Below are 25,695 nucleotides of genomic sequence, written 5' to 3' on the forward strand. Positions count from 1 at the left end.
AAAGCCAGGAATCCTGTGGATGGAGCGAGCTTCCATTCTCTCCCTTTGGAAACGTGAGTCAGCATAAACGGGTAGGCCGACAGCCAGGGAAAGTGTTCGCCGCCAATGTGTGCGCCTGCCTGCTAACTCTGTACCGTACTGAGGAAAGGTACAGACTGCATGTGGAGGGCGCCGCTACACCACTCTCTCCACGTGTCTATCTCCCCCTAAGAATCTGTACGCTCTTCGAGGTGTTTGTCATGTTTGTATCCTTAGTGCCAGCAAGAGTGCCTGCAATTTAGTGTGCAAAACATTTTTATTGAATGAATGAAAATGATTACCACCTGTTACGAGTTTCCTTAGGCCCATTCTTACAGGACCTGAAACTCAACGATGCTCCACCATACTTAGAATCACAACGTTGGATCTTCTGATCATTGGGAAAAATTTAAAATAATAATAAAAAAATTATATGTAACCCACTGCCGTCGAGTAGATTCCGACTCATAGCGACCCTATAGGGCACAGTAGAGCTACCCCATGGAGTTTACAAGGAGCGCCTGAGCGATTCGAGCTGCGGACCTCTTGGTTAACAGCCATAGCACTTACCCACTCCGCCACCAGGGTTTCCATATATACATATATATATGAAACAACTATGTATACCAAACAACTATATATATATGAAAACTATATATATGAAACAACTACATATATATGAAACTATATATACGAAACAACTATATATATATGAAACAACTACATATATATGAAACTATGTATATATATGAAACCCTGGTGGCTGGGTGGTTAAGTGCTACGGCTGCTAACCAAGAGGTTGGCAGTTGGAATCCGCCAGGCGCTCCTTGGAAACTCTATGGGGCAGTTCTACTCTGTTCTATAGGGTCACTATGAGTCGGAATTGACTCCACGGCAGTGAGTTTGGTTTTTTATATATAATATACAAAAAGAAAATTACAATACTCCAGTAACTAGTGCTTCCTATTTTCTTCACAATAAAATCCTCATGTAGACAAAGGTGGCATTTTTAGGAAACAAAGATTGTCACGCACAGCTAGTTCATAGCAGAACTAGGATTAGAATCCTCATCTTCCACTTCCTATTCCAGTGTATTTTCTATTATGAAAATAAACAATATAGTGTTGTTGTTAGATGCCATTGAAACGATTCCGACTCATAATGACCCTATACAACAGAGTAGAACTGCCCATAGTGTTTCCTAGGCTGTAATCTTTACAGGAGCAGATCTCCAGGTCTTTCTCCAAGGGAGAAGCTGGGAGGGTTCTAACCTTTCTATTAGCAGCCCTAACCTTAACCATTGCACCACCAGGGCTCGGTAGTAGGTAACAGTTTTGTCGTAATAGAGAAGAAATAAACTAAGGGAGCTAATATAGAGACTCCAATATTTTCTAAGAACCTTCTTTATATTTTCTCAAAGCCTTGGGATTACTCACTAAAGGGTTATGGTGCTGTGCAGCCTTTTAGAAAATCTAACAATTAGGTACCTAGGTCAGATCTGCAAACTGCAGTGGAAATCTCCAGCATGCATATGAAAAAGAAGCAAGGTCAACATTATGGAAGTGGGCTTCTCGTGGCTTACTAGGACATACATTCTCAAGAGATTCCGAGTAATCACAGAACCTAGAGAAGCTGCAATGATTTACCTGCAGCTTGGAGAAATGGGACACTATGACTGCAGGTCAAATTGCTAAAAAAAAGAAAAAAAAGAAAGGAAAATCAAGTCCAAAAGGGTAAATAATAATGCAGCAATGGAATCTGTCTTTACTTTTTCTTTTAGCTGTAAGAACTGGATGCTTTGGTTAAAATAACCAGAAGAAGCAATGGTTTAATACTTAGTATTTTTAAAGAATCATAATGTGGCAGGGCTTCACATGGGACAAAATGGAGCTGAATGAGATGAAATGTAGAACCTTAGAAAGATATGGACGGGGAGGGATGGGGGGGCGGATTTCAAAAATCAAACAAATATTTGGCTAAGAAAACCTGAGGCAAAAATACAAAATCAAGCTTATTTCTGAGGAATCCATGTATTCTTTAGCAACTGTTTCATGACAATTCTATTGCTTCAGTTTGAGAAGATTCAAAAATACAACAGAATTAGCTAAATTTGCTTATTTTTAAAAATCCCTTCAATTTCTTCCCCAGATTTGAGTTTTCCTTTGTACTTTTCACACTGTGATGTAGAACATTTACTGAACAAATACCAATTTGAGCTGAAATGATATTAGATTTGGATGATCTACCTATTTTTAGCCTAAGGACTAAGTGATTTTCTGAGTTCATATTTTCATCATTTTAATGAAAATGAGGTAATATGCTGAAAATGTATTTTCTTAGATTGTATTAAGGTTTATATACTCTAGATTTTTCACAAACACTGTCTCATATCTTTTTTTCTAAATCAGATATATTATGAACATGCAGCTATATTAATGTTTTAACCACTAATAGCATATTGCAGGTTTAAGAAATGAATTTTATTATGTTTCTTGACCTTTTTAAAGTTATCTTATCCTAGCACTAGCAACAGCATAGCTGTAATAGAACCAAGCTTGACTAAATATATACAGTTTTGTTATTATCCTTGAAAGTCTTCATCACAGCAGTGTCAGCTTCATTCTTAAAGATTTAAGTCCATTTGCACCTGTCCTTAGGCAGGAAAAGGGTTGGAATTTTCTTATTCTCACAGTATGTTTCTATTACTATATCAAATATTGAAGCCCATCTTGATACAATGTTACAAAAATAGTGAATGTTTATTACAACAGCCAAGACAATAATTTTTAAGCCAAAAATCTCAGTAGTTTTGATAACAAAATATTTCATGTAGACAACTATAGTACTATTCAGTATTAAAAAAAAAAAAACCATTACTGTCAAGTCGATTCCAACTCATAGCGACCCTATAGGACAGAGTAGAACTGCCCCATAGGGATTCCAAGGAGCACCCGGTGGATTTGAACTGCCGACCTTTTGGTTAGCAGGTGTAGCACTTAATCACTACACCACCCAGGTTTTCATATTACACCTTAAATATACTAAATACAGTATATTAATCCCTAAAAATACTTCATAGGAGTATATTTATTTTTAAAGAGGGAGATTAATTTGACAATATTTAACATGGGAGAAAGTGGAACTGAGCGTGACAAAATTTCTTAAGACTTATAAAGTGCCTAACATGCTACTTAAGGAAAAGTTAGACACAGAAAAAAATCTGGCTCACTGAATATTTTCTCACCAGTAATATGACAAACTTTGAATATATTCTATCTAGCTTTACAGGAAATATTTCAGTTCCAAACAGGCCTTTTTGGTTGTATAAGAAGATATTTTCAGATGGCCAGCGAATGCTTATGAATATATTGTGTGTTATTATACAAAGCTCTTATCCTCTGCTGATGAGTGAAGTTAGACTCTCACTAAAGACAAACTTTTATCTTATCAGACCCAATAAATCACAAATACATTTTCCTAAGGATTTGGATCCCATTCTGACCACATTCTTGAGTGTTTTACATTACTTGGCATATCATTATTATGTGGTAAATGTTTATTATAATTCACATTTATCATTAAGGTTATTTACCCATGGAAACCCTGATGGTGTTGTGGTTATGAGCTACAGCTGCTAACCAAAACGTCGGCAGTTCTAATCCACCAAGCGCTCCTTGGAAACCTTATGGGGCAGTTTTACTCTGTCCTTTAGGGTCACTATGAGTCGGAGTCGACTCGATGGCGCCGGGTTTGGTTTTGGTTTTGGTATAAGGTCTCTATGAGTCAGAATCGACTCTATGGCAACAGGTTCTTTTTTTTTTTTTTTTTTAAATCCTTTCTGGCCTCAAGCCAACCCTGTTGAAACCCTGGCTCGAATATTCCTCTGGCAATGATCAAATTCTCAAGTGACAAGTGCAAGTAAATTCCCTGGTGCAACACTAAATTGGCAGTGTTCATAATTACATTGCCATTATATATTGAAAAATAGATGATTAAATTAATACCTTGGTTAATTTATTAGTAAATGAATTGGAGACTCTCAATGCATGTTGGATAATAAAGATGTTGAGAGGTCCTGAAAGTTGAGAAACACACTCTGATTTTTACATCCAATGTTTCCTAAACTTACCTGACCATGGCAACGGGCACTGTTGCTGCCATGCTCTATACGTGCACCGTGAGTAATCAATCATTAAGAGAAAACTCTCTCCAAATAGTGTGAAGATCTACTCTCCTACTCTCTACAAAAGCACTGAATGTTCACTTTGTTTTCAGGCACTATATGAAGTTTTCTAACTCTTGAAATATTTTTGCTTTTTTCAGGATGATTAACTTTATAATTAAAATGATTATCAGTCATTTAGTTAAATGAAAAAATATATACATATTACAAATTATTTGATAAAATAGAAAGATACCAAACTACCCACGTTTGCCTCATCTTTATCTTTCACTGAAAAAAATAAAATTCAACCTTGAAGGCTTTTATGGAAACTTTTCACATTGTAAAACAAATAATTTTTTTTAATACAATTTTAAGAGTCAACATTTATACCATTTGGTTGTCAGTCCCAAAAGGTAAGGCATTCATGCATTAAAGTTCTCATCATATAATAAGGTTTTTGTCCAACAAGCGTCCTTTCTTTAAGGGAAAAAATTCTAAATTCTTTAGATAAAATTATCTTAAAGAATAAGGGTATAAATGGCAGTAAGACTAAGATATGTTTTTTTTGAAGTTTAGTATGCTGTTTTAACAATGATAAAATTTTAAGTTCCTGAAAAAAATGAAAGTTCATATGTGAGATGCTAACATAATTCTAACCAGATTAGTAGTACTGTTGTTTTAATCCATGATGCAAGAAAGGCATAAAAGTGTCATTCGTAAATTTTAGAACCTTCTGCTTTCCAACTAACTAAAAGAGGAATTGACACAAATTTTGTTTACTCGACCTGACTTTAATAGCAGGTGAAGTTATCCCCATAGTGCTATTGCTGTCTGAATAGCAAAAGAAAATTACTGTGAAAATATAGCTCATCACCCTGAAACCTTAATTGGGAGCCAATCTCTTCTACTACTAAAAACAACGTGTGTGTGTATAAACAGAAATAACCATTTGATGACATGTTGTATCGTTCTTGTGTTAAATATTTTTTATTATAGTAACATATCTGAGTAATTAAAATAATTTCACCATACAGATATCACATGCTGGAGTGTGACAATGCAATGCTAATTGCACATTGTGTTGACATTGCAAGCATATTTTCTACAACAACATTTGCGTTTATATACAGGTAGTAAAGCACATGGCGATACGCTGAGTCATGAGTCATGTTAGCAAATGTACTGCTTTCAAGCTAATCCTCAAACCCAGAATCTTCAGAAAATTCATTAACATTCCAATGTTTTAGCATGTACAGTCGTTACTGTATGGACCGACTGGTCTCAGGCCCAACCATCGTCAATGTCGGCCTTTGGAAAGGAAATATCAGCATTATCTATTTTTATAAGCTAAGCCATCCTACTAATTTAGAAAATATTACTGTATTGAATGAAGTCTTTACCAATAACTTTCAAGTTAGTAGGTGGGGATAAAATGAAAGCTTTACATAACTTTTCTCAGCTAATATAGCCCAGGTAATGCAGAATATGTTACCTGAATAATTTTCCTTCCTTTCCTAATATACCACACACCCATTTCTGGCGAGGCAAAAAAACACACACAAAAAAAAGCAGCAATCTTAAAAGTATGCAAAAATTTTAAAATATCAACTTCTGGTTGCAAAACTGTTATTTGTAGCCACATATCTTGGTTCTTACGGATTGAGACAATGTTTTTTAGTCACAGAGACTTGAGCTTGGTTCTTAAAAAAATCTCAGACAAATTGAACTTGATCCAATGATATGTTTTATCTAAGTTTTATTGTTGCTGAGGCAAAGATACAAAATGATAAAAGGAAAGGAAAACCAATGTTTAAAAGACAAGATTTCTCTTTTCTTGGCTTTGTCCATGCAAAGATCAAAACTCCAAAGGGAACTTAAGAATTAAAAAAAAAAAAAGACAGAGCAGGATAAAAAATAAAATTTTGATCATTAATATATTAATAAATTTTTTATTTCTTCATAAGTCAATTACCAGCTCAAAATATTTAGATAATGAACACAGCCCTTAAAAACTTGAGTTTTTAAATTTAAAGAGAAAAGTAAATTTAAAAAATTGTATCATCAGGTCTCACAGGAACACAACTAATTTTATAGTTGCACTTTTTATTGTTTAATCCTCAGAACCAAGTCAACTAAGGCTCAAAATATATATTAGCATTACATAACAGAAAAGGAAATTATTTTCTGTCATTCTTGAGGTATTTGCTATTATTTTAAAAGAACATACATTTAAGAATGAAGCAACACTTTATAGAAAACTAGAAATAATGGAGTTGATGCAACTATCAATTTTTTGGTATTTTGAAAAGGTCAAGTAATGTGTATGCTTAGATTCAAAGAGTATGTCTAAATGGAATGACTTTGACATGCTAAAGAAGAAATAATTTGGATTAATTTACATTAAAACATGTGAAGTTTCAAGTCAGATAACACTTATACTTTTCAAATTATAAAGAATTACAATGAAATCCTTTGACAGAATCCACTATGATCTAGTTGTGTGTAAGTATTAGATAAAAAGAAAAAAAAAGGCTGATTATTTTGTTGGTTTAGTTTGGTTTGGTTGTAGTTTTAGGTAAGAGGAACTGGTGGAAACTGTGTATTTAAACCTAATTTAGACATATGAAAAAGTTTGTGTAGATCTTTGTGTCTTATATATAACAGAGTACTATGGCTATTCAGCTATGTTATAGGCAGAAGTCTTCATTGCCATGTCCATATTCAATCCCTTTATTACCTCATTTCTATATATTCAAGGTAAGTGAAGTGCAATTTGATGCTAGTAATAGTAGTCAAAATATGAATCACAGTAGTTCCTTCAACAAATTACATAAAGCAATTGTTAACTAATCTACAATCCTGGGTATTAGATTAAAGCGAAAACTAATTTGCAGTCTCATACTATGTCCTTAGGTGATGATTTAAAATAAAAAGCTTGCTTCTTATATGATTCTGGAAATCATTCTAATGTTATACAGTTCTGAAAAGCATTCCAACCTAGATTTACAGAAAAAATTCTTTTCTATAACAAACTGAAAACATGCTTTCATAGTAAGTAAACCAAATTCCCTTATTAAAAGACCCTGGTAAGAATGAGTAGCTTCTGGAATTTTTCAGATAAAGCTATTTTCTCTCCTAAAGGAAAGAGTCAGACCCGTACTATCTCTTGTCCTGATACATTTTAACCCTATGAATAAAATATTTATAATAAGAAGAAATATTTTATACCTCTAAAACCTACGTATGGCCTCTAGAGACTTCCATGTTTTATTACTGTGTCTTCTCTTCTTAGTTGGTCATTAGGGAATAAGCCCTCCATCAGCCAGTCCATGGCATACCACATAGTACATGTAAATGAGAACATGCCTTTAGTCACAACTTCATCATATCAAACTAAAACTAGATCAGTATAAATAAGCAAATGTGGACAACAAAATTCTAGTACTTAGAATAAGGCCAGACTTAAGTAGCTAGAAAAATGAAATGTAGTAGTCATCAATTAGTTGAGTAGTTTCATACATTTACTCTTGTTTCTTAGGTGTTTTGTTTTTGTTTATTATTTGGGGTAAAGAGATTTCTCCCCATGTTGCACCTTCTTAATTTTTGTTGTAAATAAAACATGAAAAACTAGGGACAGAGGTTCCTAAAGTATTCACTCTGGCAAAATAAGTAACCACTTGTGATTTAAACTAATGCAACTGAGTGCTCAACAAACTGGGTTGGTATCAATATTCGCTGTTGGTGTTAGGCGCTCTCAAGTCAATTTTCAACTCACAGTGACCCCCTATGACAGAGAAGAACTGACCTCTATGGTTTTCTAGGCTGTAATCTTTATAGGAGCAGACTGCCAGGTCTTTTTCCTGTGGAGTCTTTGGTTGAGTTCAAAGCACCAGCCTTTCAGTTATCAGCCAAGTGCTACCAGACACTTTAAAGTTGTGTCTTATCCATGGCCAAATCATGAATTTTAAAGAAAAATGAATAAAAATATTACACTGGAAGCCTTACTTGTTGATCAAAATCTTAGAATGATTTTGTAATGTCCCAATTTTTACATTATTTATTCTAAGAAATCTACAACATATTTAAAGAATTCACAAAAGGGAGTCAGAGCTAACTGTAATTTTCTTCATCCTGATATCCTTATCCTCCTTTGCCACAAAGACAATAGAAAATTCTTCTTTGGGATGCTTTCAGCAAGGAAAAGTATCAACTAGAATCTGGATGATAGGTAGTCATAAAGTATCAAGTAGGTAGCAATAATTTAGTGAACAAACTATTTTAGCCTAACATAGCCTCCAAATATGGCTCTAAAAGCAAAATACAGCTGACTTAGAACTTTGGGTTGCCAATTACCCTGCATGTGAATTAAACCAGACCAGTTTGCTTCTCTAAGTTCTTCTTCTGCTTTGGGACCATTTCTTGGATTTACTGGAAATTGCTTTCAGTGTAGTAAATAGAGGTAAAAATCGCTGAGCTTTGCAAATAATTTGCATCTGTGAGAAAGTAAAACTGTTGGGGAAACAAATGTAAATGAACTGCTAAAATTTAAATGAATTGTACTTTCTTAGGATTTCAATATCAAAATCCTGTTTGTATTTTTATGGAAAACTGAAAGCTCACTTACTATTTTTGATACTGTAAGCAAGAGAAAGAAGTAAACTGATATGAAGCTTATACAATAACTTTGGTCACGAAGAAAACTTGATACTCTGATTAAAAAAATTCTTCAAGGTTACACGGATAACTAGCACTATCTAGTAATCAGAATCTTCTATTCACAATCATTTAGATTATTTTCTATGGTGCAGTGTGAAACTACTGTATTAGACCTTGCAATGTGAGTTGCCCTCAAAACTGAGACACTTGTTCAGTAAGTGTGAAACATTATCCTGTAACACCAAGATGAATTTAAAATGTTAGGTCTTCTGCAGAACAGAAGAAATTGTATTTGACCATATGTACTCACTGAAGATATATACTTTCCAAATAAAAATGGCTGGTATGAGACACAAAAATCATATAGAAATAATTTGTCATTACCGTAATTTTTGTTCCTTGTATGACTCCCAATGAAAAGTAAAAATAAAATCTAGTTTGTGTTGTATTTTTAACCCAATAGGTTGTCTTTCATTTTAGAGCATAATATGATGTTACTAGATCCTTACTGAAAACGTACATTATTACAAGTAGCTAAATTTTGACATAGAGGAGTAAAGATGTTGGAGAATCAGACTGGGATTTTTATAGTACTTTATAGTGTGCTATAGAAATAATAAACCCATTTTATACATAATCCTATGATCAAGCAACATCAGGCTTCTAAATCTTTTTTTTTTTTTCCATTTTAAAAGGCTACCATTATAAGTGAATTAATAAGGTATTATACTATTAATGTTTCTTTAAGTCAAAAGGCATGTTACCTAGAAAATAATTTAACACTGTAATGGGATCTTCAAGGTCAATTGTGTTTATATACTCTGCAACAAAAATAACATTTCTAGTAGGAAGAAATTAATTATAAACCTAGCAAATTCTAGACATTCACGTATTTGTGTAAACAATTTTAACATGGTTTATTACATTTCCAGAAAGGTTAAATCTTATATTCAGTTTTCAGCTAATTCTTTGTTCATATATTATAATAAATATATAAGTTATTTGAGTGCCTGTATGTATATATTTTCACATATATATGTCATATATACATAAGACAGCACTTAATGGTCACTTTCTTTGCATGTTTAACTTGGAAAACAAAATGAATTGCCATTATGCATAACCCATAGTGATCTTCTTTTCTGTTTCATAAATGCCCATATCGGGGCGTAAACAAAACATTGGAGCGGGTCATTCCAGGTGAAGTGTATTTCCAGTTATAGGTTGGTGTTCTCATGAAGAATTGTGTACTTCCTGGTAATAAATACCTAAAAATGACAGTAAAAAAAAAAAAAAAAAGCTTTTAACAAACAAGTTAGCATTAACATCTCTCACTGAAAGGGTTATGGTATTAGTAATTTACATATCCTACATGAGAAAAGATATTATCAGAACAATGCAATCCACGTAAAAATTTTCCTCCACCAGAAGTGGGGTCATAGAATCTCACTCAAAGGGTTGAATACATATGAAACATTTAATACTAATATCCTGAGACATCCCAAAAAGAGCCATTAAACTCAAATCTATGCAACTTTATGTGGCTGATGATAATTTGAAATTCATCATTAATACCTGTAAATAATTTGTGGAGCCAGCCAATGTTTCTTAAAAACATGTGATATGAGAATTTGGCTACCCATAATAAGAGTAATTTGTTTCAGGGATGTTGGAATCACTGATTATAATTCAATAATATTTCATTGATGTATTATGATTGTAAGTAATGTAAAAGAAAAAGTTGAAGATTCATAACTGGATTATAAATTTTATATTCTTAGTTCACATGGTGGTTATGATTTCACATCACCATAAGCAACAAACATGCTTACAGACTGCAGATAACCCTTGCTGCCAACTGATTTTTCCAGATTTTAAAAAGATAATATACTGCATACAGTATATATTATGTAACACCCCCATTAGGATCTCAGGGCAGCATCCTGTAAACAAGTCATTAATATTTCTACAGCAAAATGTATGAATATTCACACCAACCAGGATAGACTATAAATAACTTCATGTCAATTCAGATCACATTTGCTAATAAATGCTGTTACTTTTTTATTTTATTTTTTTACATTTTCAGAATTTGGGAATTAGGAGTTGTACACAAGAAGTTGTGGGCCTGTATAATCAATCCGTTTTCCTATGGAAAAGTCTTAAGTAACATTAGCTCAGTTCAATCTATATGTCCAGAGAGAAATGGTTAAGGAAACCCTCATGAGCAAATGCAAATAAATATTACCATTAAAAGTGTTAGCTCCAGTAATGATAACGACATGATACAAAGTTAGGTCAAAGATACTTACGAGGAATTTCCAAGAACATAAGTAGAAACAAAAAAGGATTTATGATTAGCAGTTGTCTTGGAAAAATAAACAATGGTAGAGCATCAAATCTTTTATTTTATTTTCTTCACTTTTAATTAGAATTCTCCAGCATCAGTATTACACTTCCACAGATATACAAAGAAATTGAAGGCCAAGGGCACTGTCCTATACAAGTTACTTGTTCTATACTAAATAGTATTGATGACTACTATACCTCTATATTGATGACTACTATACTGGTAGCATAGTGGCTAAGAGCTACAGCTGCTAACCAAAAGGTCAGTGGTTCAGACCTACCAGGCGCTCCTTGGAAACCGTATGGGGCAGTTCTACTCTGTCCTAAGGGTCGCTATGAGTCGGAATCAACTCAACAGCAGCGGAATGGGTTTTATATCTCTATAAAAAATCACCAGACTAAACCTGTTGCCATCGAGTCAATTCCGACTCATAAACCATGGGAAAATTACATTTATTGTTGCTATGTGAATGTTATAGAAAGCATAATAAGTCCTTATAATCAAATTGCATATGGCAGTCAGATTAAAATGGCAGATTTTCCATAATACCCATAATATCATTTCATCATGAATTATCTTATAATATCCTTTAAATCTATTTTTAATATCACAAACTATAAATAATCATTCAAATCATTAAGTTAATAGAGCAGTAAAATAATATACAACAAAGTAAGTTAAATCAAAACTGCATAATGGGTGATGAATAATGAAACAACTGATTTCTCACATCACAGATTTTATAAATTATTTTCTTAATATGACTTGGGTAATTTATATGGATTAATTATTATGTCAAAAGCTGATGTAGTCATGATGATTAATCTGATTTCTTCTGCCATGAAAAGGCTACCCATCCTATCTAGGGCTAAGGTACAAAAGAAAATGATGTGTTTGATCAAAACCCATTATTTTGTATTAGTTGCAAGTTCCTCTACCTTCTGTGGAAAATGCATTATGATTATACTGACAATTATCATAATACATAATAATTTCTACCAACTTTCGTTCAAGGAATTTCCAAGCAATAATCGCTATTGTCATTACAATAACATTCACATATTCTCTGAGTTAAAGATCCCCATCTGACAGATGAAAGAATAAAAGCACAAAGTCCAGGACCATAGCTAACATATTCTACATTATTTAACAAATACTTAAATTGTGTTTTTTTATGTGCCCCAGAACATTCTGATTTCTTTACAAGTATTAACTCATTGAGTTCTCACAATTCTATACAGTAGGTATTACTGTTAGCTCCATTTTACAGATGAAAAAACTGAGGAATGTGTTGTGTACTGTCAAGTCGATTCCAACTAATAATAACAAACCCATGTGATAAGAGTAGAACTGCCCCATAGGGTTTCCTAGGCTGCAGTCTTTACAGTAGCAGTTTGACAGCTCTTTTCTCTCATGGAGCCACTGAGTAGGTTCAAACCACTGACCTTTCAGTGAGCAGCCAAGCACTTCACCACTGCATCACCAAGGCTCCTTAAACTGAGGAATACAGGGGTCAAATAACTTGCCCATATGGTCACATAGCTAGTAAGTGGCAGAGCCAGGATTCAAATTCATGCACACTAGCTCCAGAGTCAGTAGTCCTAACCACTAGACTATATTATTGCTGCTGTATATAAATCCCAATTTTAAAAGTAAAGGATACAAGTATTACATTTTTTTTCAGAAATATAAAGTAGAAAATAACGTAGAAAGTAGAAAACTATTATAGATTCTACAAACCTAAACTTTTTAATAGAAGCAGCAAAGGCTAAATTGAAACTTCTTTTAAGATTTAAAAAGAAAAAGAGGTTCAGTATGAACTAAAAAAAGCATCTGAAATCACACTGAAAGAAAGACCTTTCTTCCTTAAAGCAAGGGCTGTGGGATATTTTAAAGCATTACAGGTAAGCACAATGGATTATTTGCCTTAATATCTCCATTAATATCTCTTGGGAGGAACCACACTAGCTAAACATCAAAGATTATTTTTGAAATATTCTTTGCAATAAAGTTAAATACAATTTGATTTTTTTAGCAGAAAGGATTTCTCTAGGAACTGAATTCATAGACTGTATCTAAACAGTTTGTGTAAAGCACCAAAAAATGTGAGAAGTTTACAGTTTTATTTTTATCCTAGCTTGCTCTTGATATGCAAAAATAGCTAACTCATAGCTAACGTGTCAGGGAGAAATACCTCAGACTATCCTATCTCCATTCTCTTCACACACATACCCTCACCTCTCATCTCTGACTCTGGGTATACACATCTTCGTCCATCCATCACATAGACGTAAAACATGCATTTTTCTAATTCTCGATTGGTGTAGAACTGGTTGGTCTATCATGTAACAACTTTTCTGTATCTTCTTTCTCTAATACTTTGTTTAGGGTTTTTGTATCTATGTTTAGGAGTGAGATTGAGCTCTCATTTTTCTTTGCCATAATGTGCTGGTCAGGGTTGGTATCAAAGTGATCATGGCCTCAAAAAAAACAAGTTGCAGAGTGGTTCCTTCCTTTTCTATTCTCTGAATTGGTTTATATACAATTGTTAGAATTGGCTGGTGAAGTCATGTGAACCTGGAGTTTTCTTTCAGGGAGGAGGGAGGAGGGAGGCTTTTAATTATTGGCTCAATTTTTTCAATTGTTATGACTATTTAGGACTTTTTATTTCTTCTTGTCACTACGTGTTTTTATAGACATTTGTTAACTTCATCTAAATCATGAAATTTATCAACATGAAATTGTTCATAATATTCTATTATCAACAGTTTAACAATTGTTGTATTGTTAAATTGATCTGTAGTAACGTTTCCCTTTTTGTTCTTGATATTAATTATTTGTGCATTTTCTTTTATGTTCATGATCAGTCTGACAGTTGTAATCAGTTTTGTTAGTCTTTTCAAAAACCCACTTTTGGCTGTGTTGATTTGTATTATTTGTATTATTTATGTCATTAATTTCTGCTCTCACTGTTATTTCTTTTTTCTGTTTTCTTTGGTTTTATTTTATTGTCACTTTCTCACTTTTCAAGATGGTTACTTATTTAATTTTTACTTTTCCTCCTTCCTGATATATTAATTTAAGCCTATAATTATCCTTACAATATTGATTTACAAGTTTTTATTTATAACATTTTTGTTATCATTCAGCTCAAAATATTTTCTTACGTCCATTACGCTTTCTTCTTTGACTTACGGGCTTTTTAAAAGTGTATTTCTTAATTTTCCAAAGTATGGATTTTTTGGTTAAATTTTATTATTGTTTTCTAGCTTCCTGGCATTATGGTCAGAAAAAATACAAGATTCCAATCTGAGATTTTTTTGTTTGTTTGTTTTATTAGTCCACTATTTGATTTCTGTGAAAGTTCCTACTGGGCTTGGTGTACAGTATTCTGAAGTTCTTGGAGTCATTTCTATATAAGACAATGAAGTCTATTAATCAAATTGTTAAAATTTTTCTGTATCTTTACTGATACTTTTTCTGAAAAATGTACATTAAAATATCTTTTTTCTCTATTTTTCTTATAGTTCTATCAACTTTTGCTTTGCAAAACATCTGGAACATTGTTTCTCCTAGGAATCTGGGGTGTTTACCAAGGCCCATGTCTTGGCAGGCCGTGGACTCCGACTTTTTCCCCTAGGCCCATGAAGCTGTCAATAACACCACTCGGCACCAACAAGTACTCACTAACAAGTACATTTTTAACTCTGATGTCATCAAGCAAATGTTTTGGTATTTTGTCCAGTTTTTCAGGTTGTCATCAGAGAGAGGATTTGTCCAAATACCTAGTGCCCTATTACCAAAAGTAGAAGTTCTAACACTGAAGTTTTTAAAAATGACTTTAGTCATGAAATTCTTTGTGAAATGAGTTCATGTGGAAGCTTAGTATATGAAAGATAGAAACACAGAGCTGCAGAGGCTGAAAAGTGGTTGGAGATCTCAAAGCTTCCCACGTATCCCTAGTTACAGTGAAAGGCTGAGCTGGTCCGAAGAACTCTAGTATGCTGGGGTTTTATTCATACATATATTTCTAATTGACCATTTGGGCTTATATATTAATTTTGTTTGCTTAGTTATTATGAGTCCTACCTCTGAGAAATGGTTTTTCACCTGGTGTGCCTACTAAATTTTCTGAGACTGCAAGGTTGAAGGCTACTCTTTTCATCTATTAGATGCCATACACTCTTTAAAGCCTCTTAAGATACAGTCCATAGATCTTTGGACAAGATAAACATGCCCCATAAACCCGACTGATGTAGCTGTATTTTCTTCTCTTTTAATTTTACAGAAAATTAGCCAAAGATGTGTCTCCTGGTTTCTATGAGGTATACCTCATGAATTAAATTGATAGATCTATTAATAAATATTAAATTAAGTGACTTCTGTATATGAAGTAAAATGCTATAGGTTCCCCTACTTATCTATAAGGGGAAGAACATATGGCCACTTTGTCCATGTTTTAAATTAATGTGACCTTGACTTGGGTTTTAGTGCTGGATGTTAGGGGAAAATGTTTCTTTCCTTCCCCTCCTTGTATTCCCATGCAGAAGAACTTCCACTATGTAAACTTTCTGACCTCCTACCGGAAGTGAATTACCTGATTTATGAGTTTAAAAGAAGGAATCAGGTATGTATGTCTCAGAACCCTTCCCTTTTTGGATCTGCCTATCTGCAAGGATACCTGTTACCATCAAGTCAATTCCGACTCATATTGACCCTATAGGACAGAGTAGAGCTGCCTTGTGGGATTTCCAAGAAGCAGCTGGTAGATTCGAACTGCCGAACTTCTGGTTAACAGCTGAGCTCTTAATCACTGCACCACCAGGGATAATGCATTCTTATTTGCTTTTCTGCCAATGCTAAATGAACTAGACCTTACGGAGGGTAGTGGTACTGGGAGGTCTGGGTTGGTCCAGCTCTGCTGCTGACTGCATGGGTAAGTTTACTTCTGAAGTTTAATATTAGGAAACTCATGTGGCTCACCTTTACTCCATGTCCCCCAGTCTAGCATTTATCAGTAATGAGGCTACATTTTGATGATCATCTCTGTCTGAGTCCTGCATTTTTCTCTCAAATGATTCAGAGCTTGGGTAGGAAAGAAGAGTATATTTCCTGACACCCCACCCCCACCCCAAGGTGTTTATAATCACAATACTGGGGTTGTACTGGGCATTTATCAGAAGTCCAGAACTCAAGATTCAAAGGTCAGGAATCATATCTCTTCTGGCTGCCAGGAGGAAAGAAAATAAAATGGCCTGAAGGAATTAACTTCTTCCTCCAGAGCAACCAGAAAGACATCCTATTCGCCTGCCCACCACAGCTACACAATCCCTTAACAGAAGTTGGGCTATGAAATTTGGAGTTGTAGGGGTGACATTAGAGAATCTGAAATCATTCTTCCTAGACTCAAATGTAAGGTTTTCTTGGCCATGTTCCCAGAAAAGAAAAGAAGGCTCTCCATTTATGTGTTGTAATGTCCCCAAAATGGCTATCCATCTTTGAAATAATATGAAAATACTAATGAAAGTTATGTTTCATTTCAATAACTTGCTTCAGTCAAACCATTAAAACTGTAGAATATAACTTTGATATCTACATATTTTAAGTGTTAAGGCTAACTTTACCTCTATCACTGTTGTGACCAATCAGCTTCTGTTTCCAGGAGGAGAGTTAAAATAGATTAAAGGTCCTGCAACCATACAATGACAACATCCAAGAGGAACAAAGATTTAAAATACATCTCTTGATAATTTTTTGTGAAAAATACTGTGAACCATTCTGCTATTGTAGGTCACTTTTGTAGTTAGCTAACTTTATTATACTACCTAGATCTTTTGAATAAACAGATCAATTTTCTAGGTGTTTCAAAAAGAAAATCCAAGCTACAGTGATTCCATTTTCCACTTGTTTATTATGTTGAATCCTATAATTTTGTCACTTATTTTCTCAAAGCCATGGCTTAAATAACCAAAACCCAACCCACTGCCATCAAGTCAATTCCAACTCATACTGACCCTACAGAATGGAGTAGAACTGCCCCATAGGGTTTCCAAGTGTGTAAATCTTTATGGAAGCAGACTGCCAGATCTTACTCCCACGGAGTGGCTGGTGGATTTGAACCGCAGACCTATTGGTTAGCAGCTGAGGGCTTTAACCACTGCACTACCAGGGCTCCTTAGCCACAGGTCACCATCTTCTATTTTGAGTAGTACTCCAACTTACACTTATTAAAAATAATGCCACATATTCACCTTTAATTCTAATGGACACTAACTATACTTGCCTTGAAAAATGCTAAAATGTACTTTGTGTATTTTTGCAACTTAAAAACGTTACTTGTCATGCTTTTTGAAAACCACCTATTTTAACTGGATGATATTTGTGGAACTCAATTTTTAAATAGAACTTGGCAAAAGTCAGCACCTACAGATTTATTTGGAGATGAGGACATAGCAGAGTGCTACTGAAGAATAGAAAATAAAGCATTTCCCCAGCTATAACAGGCTCAAGCATAAATGTTTAAATATCCTCACTGGGGGAAAAAAGGTTAAACTTATTATCATGTTTTTGGATACTTTTACTTGGCTTTTGAAAGCAAAGCTACGTAAGCCAAATAATCTCATTTTCATGTAAATTATTTCTATTTCTATTACTGTTAGATTTGTGATTACTGTCCTTGTTCATTTCTTTAAAGTTACAACTGTGCTAATTAAAAATATTTTGTAGATAATAAAAATAGCAGGTATGAATTTTCAGTCTTTAACTTTTCCTCTAGCTGTGTATGCAAAAAGAAACTCTCCATTTTGAACTGCATTCTGGCATTGCTTTATATAAGACTCACAGGGGCTAGGAAACACACACGAGTACCTGGAATTACCCAGGTCAGGACCCGTGCCTGAGAGTGATCCTCTTGTGTCAGTTGCATATTTGTAAACCACTAGCAGGCACTGTTTACAAAGCTCCACAAGGCGCTGGCAACACTGGAGCTGCAGAGGAGACACCACCTCCTGGCTCTTACTGAATATACTCTCCCAAGAGGACCTGTTGGCATGGAAACAGACATGACCTCATAGTTATTAAAAATGGCAACTGGCTATGTCACAAACCTATAAGGGAAAATAGAAATGACCTCATGCATTTGAAGTAACTACAAATGGTTGAAAGGTATATGATTAATGCAAATTAGGAAATTAATCTTTATATTAAAAAAACACAATATCTAATTCACATATTATTTGTCTTTAAAGCCTTTAATGCTACCAACTATGGGTAGTTAACAGGATGGATTCTCAACATCTCCTAAAAAATGGAGTTACTCTATATCAAAGTATTTGCAAAATACTCAGCTAATTTCTCAAAAGTTAGGTATTATAAGAATTTAAGTTTTGAAAGAAGCTACATTTACCTTTATATCAGTAACGATCCTGAAAAAAGAATTAAAAAATTGCTGCAACTTAATTTGTGGCTTCACTGTAGCAGAACAGTTCAGGTTAACCTCTTGATTTTGAGCATCAATTTCAGAACACTTTCAGGCGTAATTATGTCCATGATACCCCTAGAATGCAGGTTTTATACTCTGGAGGTGATGCTATCTCAACAAGCACTGCCCTGCTGGAATCCGAAAGACAGTGTCCTCCCTTCAGCACACTCAGCTTATTCCAAACAGGTGGTAGCGCATTCTTGCTCTTGCTCTTTCTCTCTCTCTCTCTCCATATACACATATTTAAAAAAAAAAAAAAATTTACAATCATAGACCAGATCAGGAAACACTTCATCACCATCACCATCCCCACTAGAAAAAGACGGACAGACAGAAAGACAGACTTATTTCCTTAGTGTAAATGAAACTCTTTTAAATCTCAAGGGGAAAGTTTGGTTTGAAACTTGGTGATGGTTCAAGTCTCATTTTACATAAACCAATTCACTTAACCCTCAGAGAGAAAAGAGTAGATTTGGAGAAAGAAAAAAAAGATTAAGGAAAATATTTGCTTGAAGAAATGTACTTCCCAAAGGGAAATTCAAAGAGTCCGTTTTCAACCCTCCGTAGATATTTGATATCTTTGGAATTTTTGCAAATGCTTTAGAAACTCAAAAAGTTTTCTTTCTTTTTTTTTTTTTTTTTTGTAGAGAGGCAGCTATTTATTCTTTCAAGGGAAACATGGATCTAAAAAGACAGCATGTGATCAGTGAATGATGGATTTTCTTAAAGGGAATAATATCAAATGAACAGATTGAAACAAAGTTTCTCCTGTGTTCTGAGATGTTCAGGTCTAAATATAATATTGTTTTTATTATCAACAAAAGAGTAAATATTATCATTCAAGAAATAGAAATGTGCTCGTTAAGTTAACTCTAAAATAAAATTTAAATTATCATTAAATATCAGAAAAAAATACATACACACACACACACACGGAGCCCTGATGCCATAGTGGTTAAGAGCTCAGCTGCTAACCAAAAAGTTGGCAGCTTGAATCCACCTTGGAAACCCTACAGGGCAGTCCTATTCTGTCCTATAGAGTTGCTATGAGTAGAAATCAACTCAATAGCAATGAGTTTATTTTGTTGTATACATATGTGTGTGTGCATGTACACCTAATTTGATCAAGAAAAATATTGAAGAAAATAAATTAGAGAGTATGCTTATAAGTACTTTAATATGTCTTATTCTAGCAGGCCCTAGATGTCTGAGCCCAGAAGAAAAATTTCATATACATATAAATACACACAGAAAACATTCTGTGTTCTGACTGCCTAGAACTCTTCCTCATCTCTCCACTGGCATACTGAGTATGTCTACAAAAGTCTACCCCATCCTCCTCAATTTGGATATATTTATATTTAATCCTTTGCAGCCATTTGATTAGATCCCACTATCAAGTCACTGACATGCTGGTAACTTTAACTTGAAGAGTAGAGAGAGAAAATGAACAAATAAGGAAGAAAGATAAAAATGCTCCTTCTATAACACTCTAATTTGATGTAACTTTCTGAATAATATATGAGTTATAATGTGACCAGTTTTGGCATCTCATTCTCTTATTCTTTCTTAAATATTTAAAATAATCCTATAAAATCAAGGTCCTATACATAATTTTTCGTGTGTATGTCTTTTATCCATTGGCCAAAGACCACATTCTACTCTATTAATCCACATCTAAGTGTCAGTATACCAAAACCCCTCTTAAGAAAAAAGAAAATGGACAGGACCTGTTTTGTTTGGTGCCTGGCCAATGGTACCCCATCTGCACAAGGGAAGCCTATCCTTCAAACCGAATGTATCAGACTTGCCCCTACCTCTTGCTGCCACCTAGCATAGCTAAGTAGATATGAAATGCCTCTGTAATACTACAGTATCTTAATTTTCAATACTACCAACACAAAATCAAAAGAAAAACAAATGAAGGGACATAAAAATACTTAAAAATGGTACTGCCTTTAACAAAAAGCCCAAGGTCTCACTTGCTTGACTTCTGAATCTAAATTCCAAGGAAATGGTAGGGCCAAAAGCCATGAATTCTAATTATTCAGAGAAATATGAAAAGGAAATGATTTTAAATACAGTTTTAGTAATATAATGATGAGATAGAATAATAAATACCTCTGACAACAAAAAGGAGTTATTAATGAAATCCAGAGTCTTGAAAAGCCTCATAAGACCAAAAAACCAAACCTGTTGCCTTGGGTCTAGTCTGACTTATAGCTACCCTATAGGACAGAGTAGAACTGCCCCACAGGGTTTCCAAGGAGCAGGTGGTATTTGAACTGCTGACCTTTTGGTTAGCAGCCAAAGTTCTTAACCACTGTGCCACCAGAGCTCCAAAAAGCCTCATATTATCCAGTAATCCAATATTTCTCACCTCCTTTCCCATCTAAACATTTAATAAAAAAGCATTTATCTGAAAAGCAAAACTGATTCATTCTTTTCCTCTTCTCTGGTAGAAGTCCTAATGGGTGACTGAATGGCCCAAAGTAAAGTAGGAGAAAGGAAGGTAAAAAATCTGGACAATATACCAACAATAATCAATAACAGAAAGATTAATGAGCTGATAAGTACACAAGCCAATTCTAACTCATGTCAACCCTGTCGGACAGAGTAGAACTGCCCCATAGAATTTCCAAGGAGTGGCTGGTGGATTCGAACTGCTGAACTTTTGGTTAGCAGCCAAGCTCTTAAGCACTGGGCCAAGAACTAATTAGCTCCAAGAACTAATGCCAGCATATTTAGTAGAAGGTTACATAAGAACAGTAAGATTTGTATCATTTGAAGTAGTCTTCGTGTTTTTCATACTTTTCAAATAGACATAATTCAGCCTAGAAGAAGACTGCTGCCTTAGACTGTTCCTTAAAGTTTCGTCTTGCCCTAAAATTCTTCAAAAGAAAAGCTTTTACATAACTTGTTTCCACAGGGAAATACTTTCTCCTCTTTGGGAGTTACATATCAGGGCTTTGAACGGAGAGGGGACTTTTCCAAACTGTATATGCATTACTTCTTCCATACCACCCCCACCTCCTTCTCCTTACCCTACCTGGCAAACTCCTATTCTTCCTTCAAGTCTCAGCTGAAATGCGATTTCCCATGCCTACCTCTCCTGAGCTCTCAAGCCTGAGTTTGGGTCCTATAGCACCCTATAGTTCTCCTATCCCAGTGAAACATGGTGGATTATTTTTATTCATGAAAATTCCAAGAGCCAGTCTCCTGAAGAGAACACAGTCAGAATGTGGGGCCTGATAACAGTTCCAGGAGCTGCATGTGATAAAACGGTCACTGAGCATGTGCTTCAGCAGATTGGAAAAGGATCAGAGAGAGAGTGTTTTCTGTTTGATGCATTAGTAAAACCCCTGGGCTGATGGTAGGAAAATCTACCACAAAGATCTTCATTACTTTTTGATGTTTCTGGAGGCACATGGGTGGGTGGGTGGGTGGGGGCAATGAATTTTGTTTGTTTGTTTATATTGGGGGTGTTGACAGGCAGAGGCAGGAATTAAGGTGGCCCAGAGTTATATGAATTTTTTGCAAGATTTTACACCTAACTTTGAAAGATAGCTGCATTTTATGTTAAACTCGTTCTTTTAGAACTGAGATAAGAATAGTTTTTACCTTGATAAAGGTATATACTGGCACAGTGGTTAAACTCTACAGCTGCTAACCAAAGGTCAGCAGTTTGAATCCACCAGCCGCTTCTTGGAAGTCCTATGGGGCAGTTCTACTCTATCATATAGGGTCACTATAAATTGGAACTGATCCACAACAACGGGTTTTTAGGAGTATCTGGAGCCCTGACGGCATAATGGTTAAAAGCTCAGCAGCTAACCAAAAGGTTGGCAGTTTGAATCCACCAGCCGCTCATTGGAAACCCTATGGGACGGTTTTACTCAGCTCTATAGGGCCGCTGTGAATTGGAATCGACTTGACAACAACAGTTTGGTTTTGGTTTAAGGAGTATATATTGAATACACATGGTCCAAAGGATAAAGTAGTACTATTCTGGGTCCAAACTGAGAACCAAACACATACAATAGTATGTGCCTTCACTAAAATAAAGAAGTCAAAGAAAGTCATTTGTAAAGCTTCGAAATAAAATTTGGTATCAAACTCACCGCTAAAAGCCAAATTTTTAAATGAATGGATAGGAGGTGAAGATAAAATTGGACTCAAAGCTCCTCCTGTTCCACCTGTCCAAATCAATGGTAAAATTGATTTGGGGGGAGTCAGTAAAGCTTAGAGTTAAGAGCTTAGACTCTTGACTCAGGCTGCCTGTATTTAAATCCAAGTTCATCCAATTAATGTGAGAACTTGGGCAAGTTATATACTTTCTTTATGCTTCAAGTTCCAAATCTGTGAAATGAGGACATCAATAATAATTTACTTGAAATACTGTTGTGGGGATTATAAGACTATTTGAGTATGTAGAACAGTGTTAAGAACTTAGTAAGCCTTCAAAAAATGTTTTATACTCACATTATTGTTCATAGCTGCCATCATGTCAGTTCCAACTCATGGCAACCCCATGTGTGCAGAGTAGAACTACTCCATAGAGTTTTAAAGGCTGTGCCCTTTCAGACACAGATCACCAGGCCTGTGCCCCTGGGTGGGTTCAAACCTCCAACCTTTTGGCTATAGCAGAGTGCTTAACTGCACCACGCAGGGACTTCTATTACTAACATTACCAAGTAGTGATAGATACCACCAGAGAAATCTGTGAAGAGTATTGTACCAGGGAAAGAAGAGAATTCCGAATAGACCAAGTAAAAAGTTCAGGGAAAAGGAACTCTGAAAAAAAAAAAAAAAAAACCTTGCCATCGAAGCAAGGAAATATCACTTTAAGGACATCTTTAGGGTCTGGCATTGGAGATTACCCACAGACTCAAAGTCAACAGCACCAATTTCAGTAGCAGACTATCTCACTACTTTCCATGATGGAGAATAGCTGGCATTCAGAAGTAGCATTCAAACCAGAGGATCAACAAGCAGAAAAAACAGTCCAATTATAAGTTCAGACTAGGAGAACTTTTAAGATACAGGCATCAACTAAGAGGCGATGGAGTCCAGTTCAAATGTTTCACTTAAATCTCTGTGGAAAGGATTTATAAGCAAGGCTATTCTTAGATTTCTTTACAGCCCTGAATCCTCCCTATTGGTTAATGGCAGTTGAATTACACACACACACACACATAAACGGTGGTGAGAATGAGTTTGCAAATGGTATGAATGATCCAACAGCAAGTGACTGAAATATTTAAATAGAAGAAACTCGGAGATCTTTTCAGACTAGAATAGTCTTTTTTATGTTTTACAAAAGAGATGATTATAGTCTTCACCTTTACGTAGGATTTAAATAATATAGAAGGGGTTGGAGGGACAGGGTTGTGAAACGCAACCCAATCAGTTAATCAATAGCATTAGAGCTTGGAGGAAGCAAAGGACAAATTTTTAAGATATTTGGAAAAAAATGAGTTTGTTTTCTGGAGCAGAGTTCAAGTAGGAGAGTAATGAGGGACAAGACTGGAGAAATCAAAAAGAATCAGCATATTAGGGAGCCTTGTATCTCTAGTAAGAAGTTTAAACTTTAAGTATAAGTAAGGGTCGCTATGAGTCGGAATCGACTCGACGGCACTGGGTTTGGTTTTTTGTTTAAGGGGAATCACTACAGATGTTAGAAAATGACCCTGACAGTAAGGTGGGTATGGAAAACAAAGAATTGGGGGCAAAAAATGCCTAGAAATCTATTAAAAAGCTCTTCTTGTCTGAAATACCAAAACCTCTTTTGTAATGATTACTTTTTTGTAGATCTTATTTTGTCTACTAGACACAGTAGAGCTTATTGGTTGAAGTATGAACTCTGGGGCCAGCCTATGTGATTTCAAATCCCAGTTCTGCTAGTTCCTTGGTAAGGAACCCATTTGTGCCTCAGTTTTCTCATATATAAAATGGAGAAAATAATAGAACCTGAGGATGAAATTACTTAATACATGTAATGTGCTTAGAACAATTCCTGGCACACAGTAAGTAGGGCAGAATAAGCTATTACCATTTTTAAGTTTCTTAAAGGCAGGATCAGTATCAGATTCATCTCTTATCCCCAAACCTGTCTAATACAGTAGTATTTGGTAATTGTTGAAAGAATGAAAGAAAAACAATCTAGAGTAGCTGTACTGGGAGTGTGATGGAAGAATTAATAGGATTTGTCAGATGATCAAATAAAGACAGTGAGGGAGAAGGAAGTTGCAGATGTCATTGAGATATGAAACCCATATGACTGGGAGATTAAAGGAATCAGGAAGCAAAACCACTTCTAAATAAAAGGGGGGGATGTTTGCTTTCATATTTGAGGCTAAAATGACTATGTGTCAAAACAGCTTTGGTAGGACTAGAACTCTAGAGAGAAGCAGTAGTATAACCATAATTTTGAAAGTCTGCTACATAAAGGCAACAGTAAAAGAGCCTTAAGGATACTGGTTTGTAATTGAGATTTTTCATTTATTAAGATTACCTTTTCTCCATTGAATTCAAATAAGTTAGGTGGTGGTGTCTTCATATTCATCATCTCACCTAAATTAGCTTAATTGCTATAATTTATAGTTAAGTACTAAAACTACATGCAGTAAAATATCCATGCTTTAAAAGATCATTAAAGAAATTCACCATTCTTATTGGGCTATCTCTATAAATAAATAGTAAAATATTAAACATGACAATAATAAAAGATGAATTAGAACTTACCCTGAATCACAGAAACAGTTCCACAGTCCTTGGCCATGACTCCATAGTAAACGATTAAAAACTCGATTGAAAATTCGATATAAATTTAATTCATCAACATCAGGTACCCTCCAGATGCGTGGAAGAACAGCACGAATACTTGTTCTCACTATATCCAAAACCTAATAGAAAAACCAAAGTACTTCAAAATCTAGGTATGTGTGTATTTAAAATTCAAAGATGAATATATTTATATATATGTATAGATATATGTGTATATATACACATATATTTGTGTGTATA

General features: G+C 34.7%; 1 protein-coding gene across 7 annotated transcripts in view; it reads right to left on the reverse strand.

Annotated features, from left to right (window-relative positions):
• Positions 1–4,148: 4,148 nt before the first annotated feature.
• Positions 4,149–25,695, reverse strand: part of TTLL7 (tubulin tyrosine ligase like 7) — a 190,998-nt gene continuing 169,451 nt past the window's right edge. The window contains exons 18-20 of one of the 7 annotated variants that reach the window (XM_064282155.1): positions 25,414–25,574; positions 18,057–18,230; positions 4,149–10,107 (exon numbers count right to left, since the gene is read on the reverse strand). In XM_064282155.1, the coding sequence (XP_064138225.1) occupies positions 9,987–10,107; positions 18,057–18,230; positions 25,414–25,574 (456 nt within the window). In that variant the 3' untranslated portion in view covers positions 4,149–9,986. Of the gene's footprint in view, positions 10,108–18,030; positions 18,231–18,594; positions 18,897–25,413; positions 25,575–25,695 lie in introns of those variants that run through there. The other 6 variants (XM_023549428.2, XM_023549427.2, XM_010591161.3 and 3 more) reach the window with 6 other exon arrangements.

Source organism: Loxodonta africana, chromosome 3 (assembly GCF_030014295.1).
Source record: "Loxodonta africana isolate mLoxAfr1 chromosome 3, mLoxAfr1.hap2, whole genome shotgun sequence".
In the NCBI taxonomy this organism is placed as follows: Eukaryota; Metazoa; Chordata; class Mammalia; order Proboscidea; family Elephantidae; genus Loxodonta; species Loxodonta africana.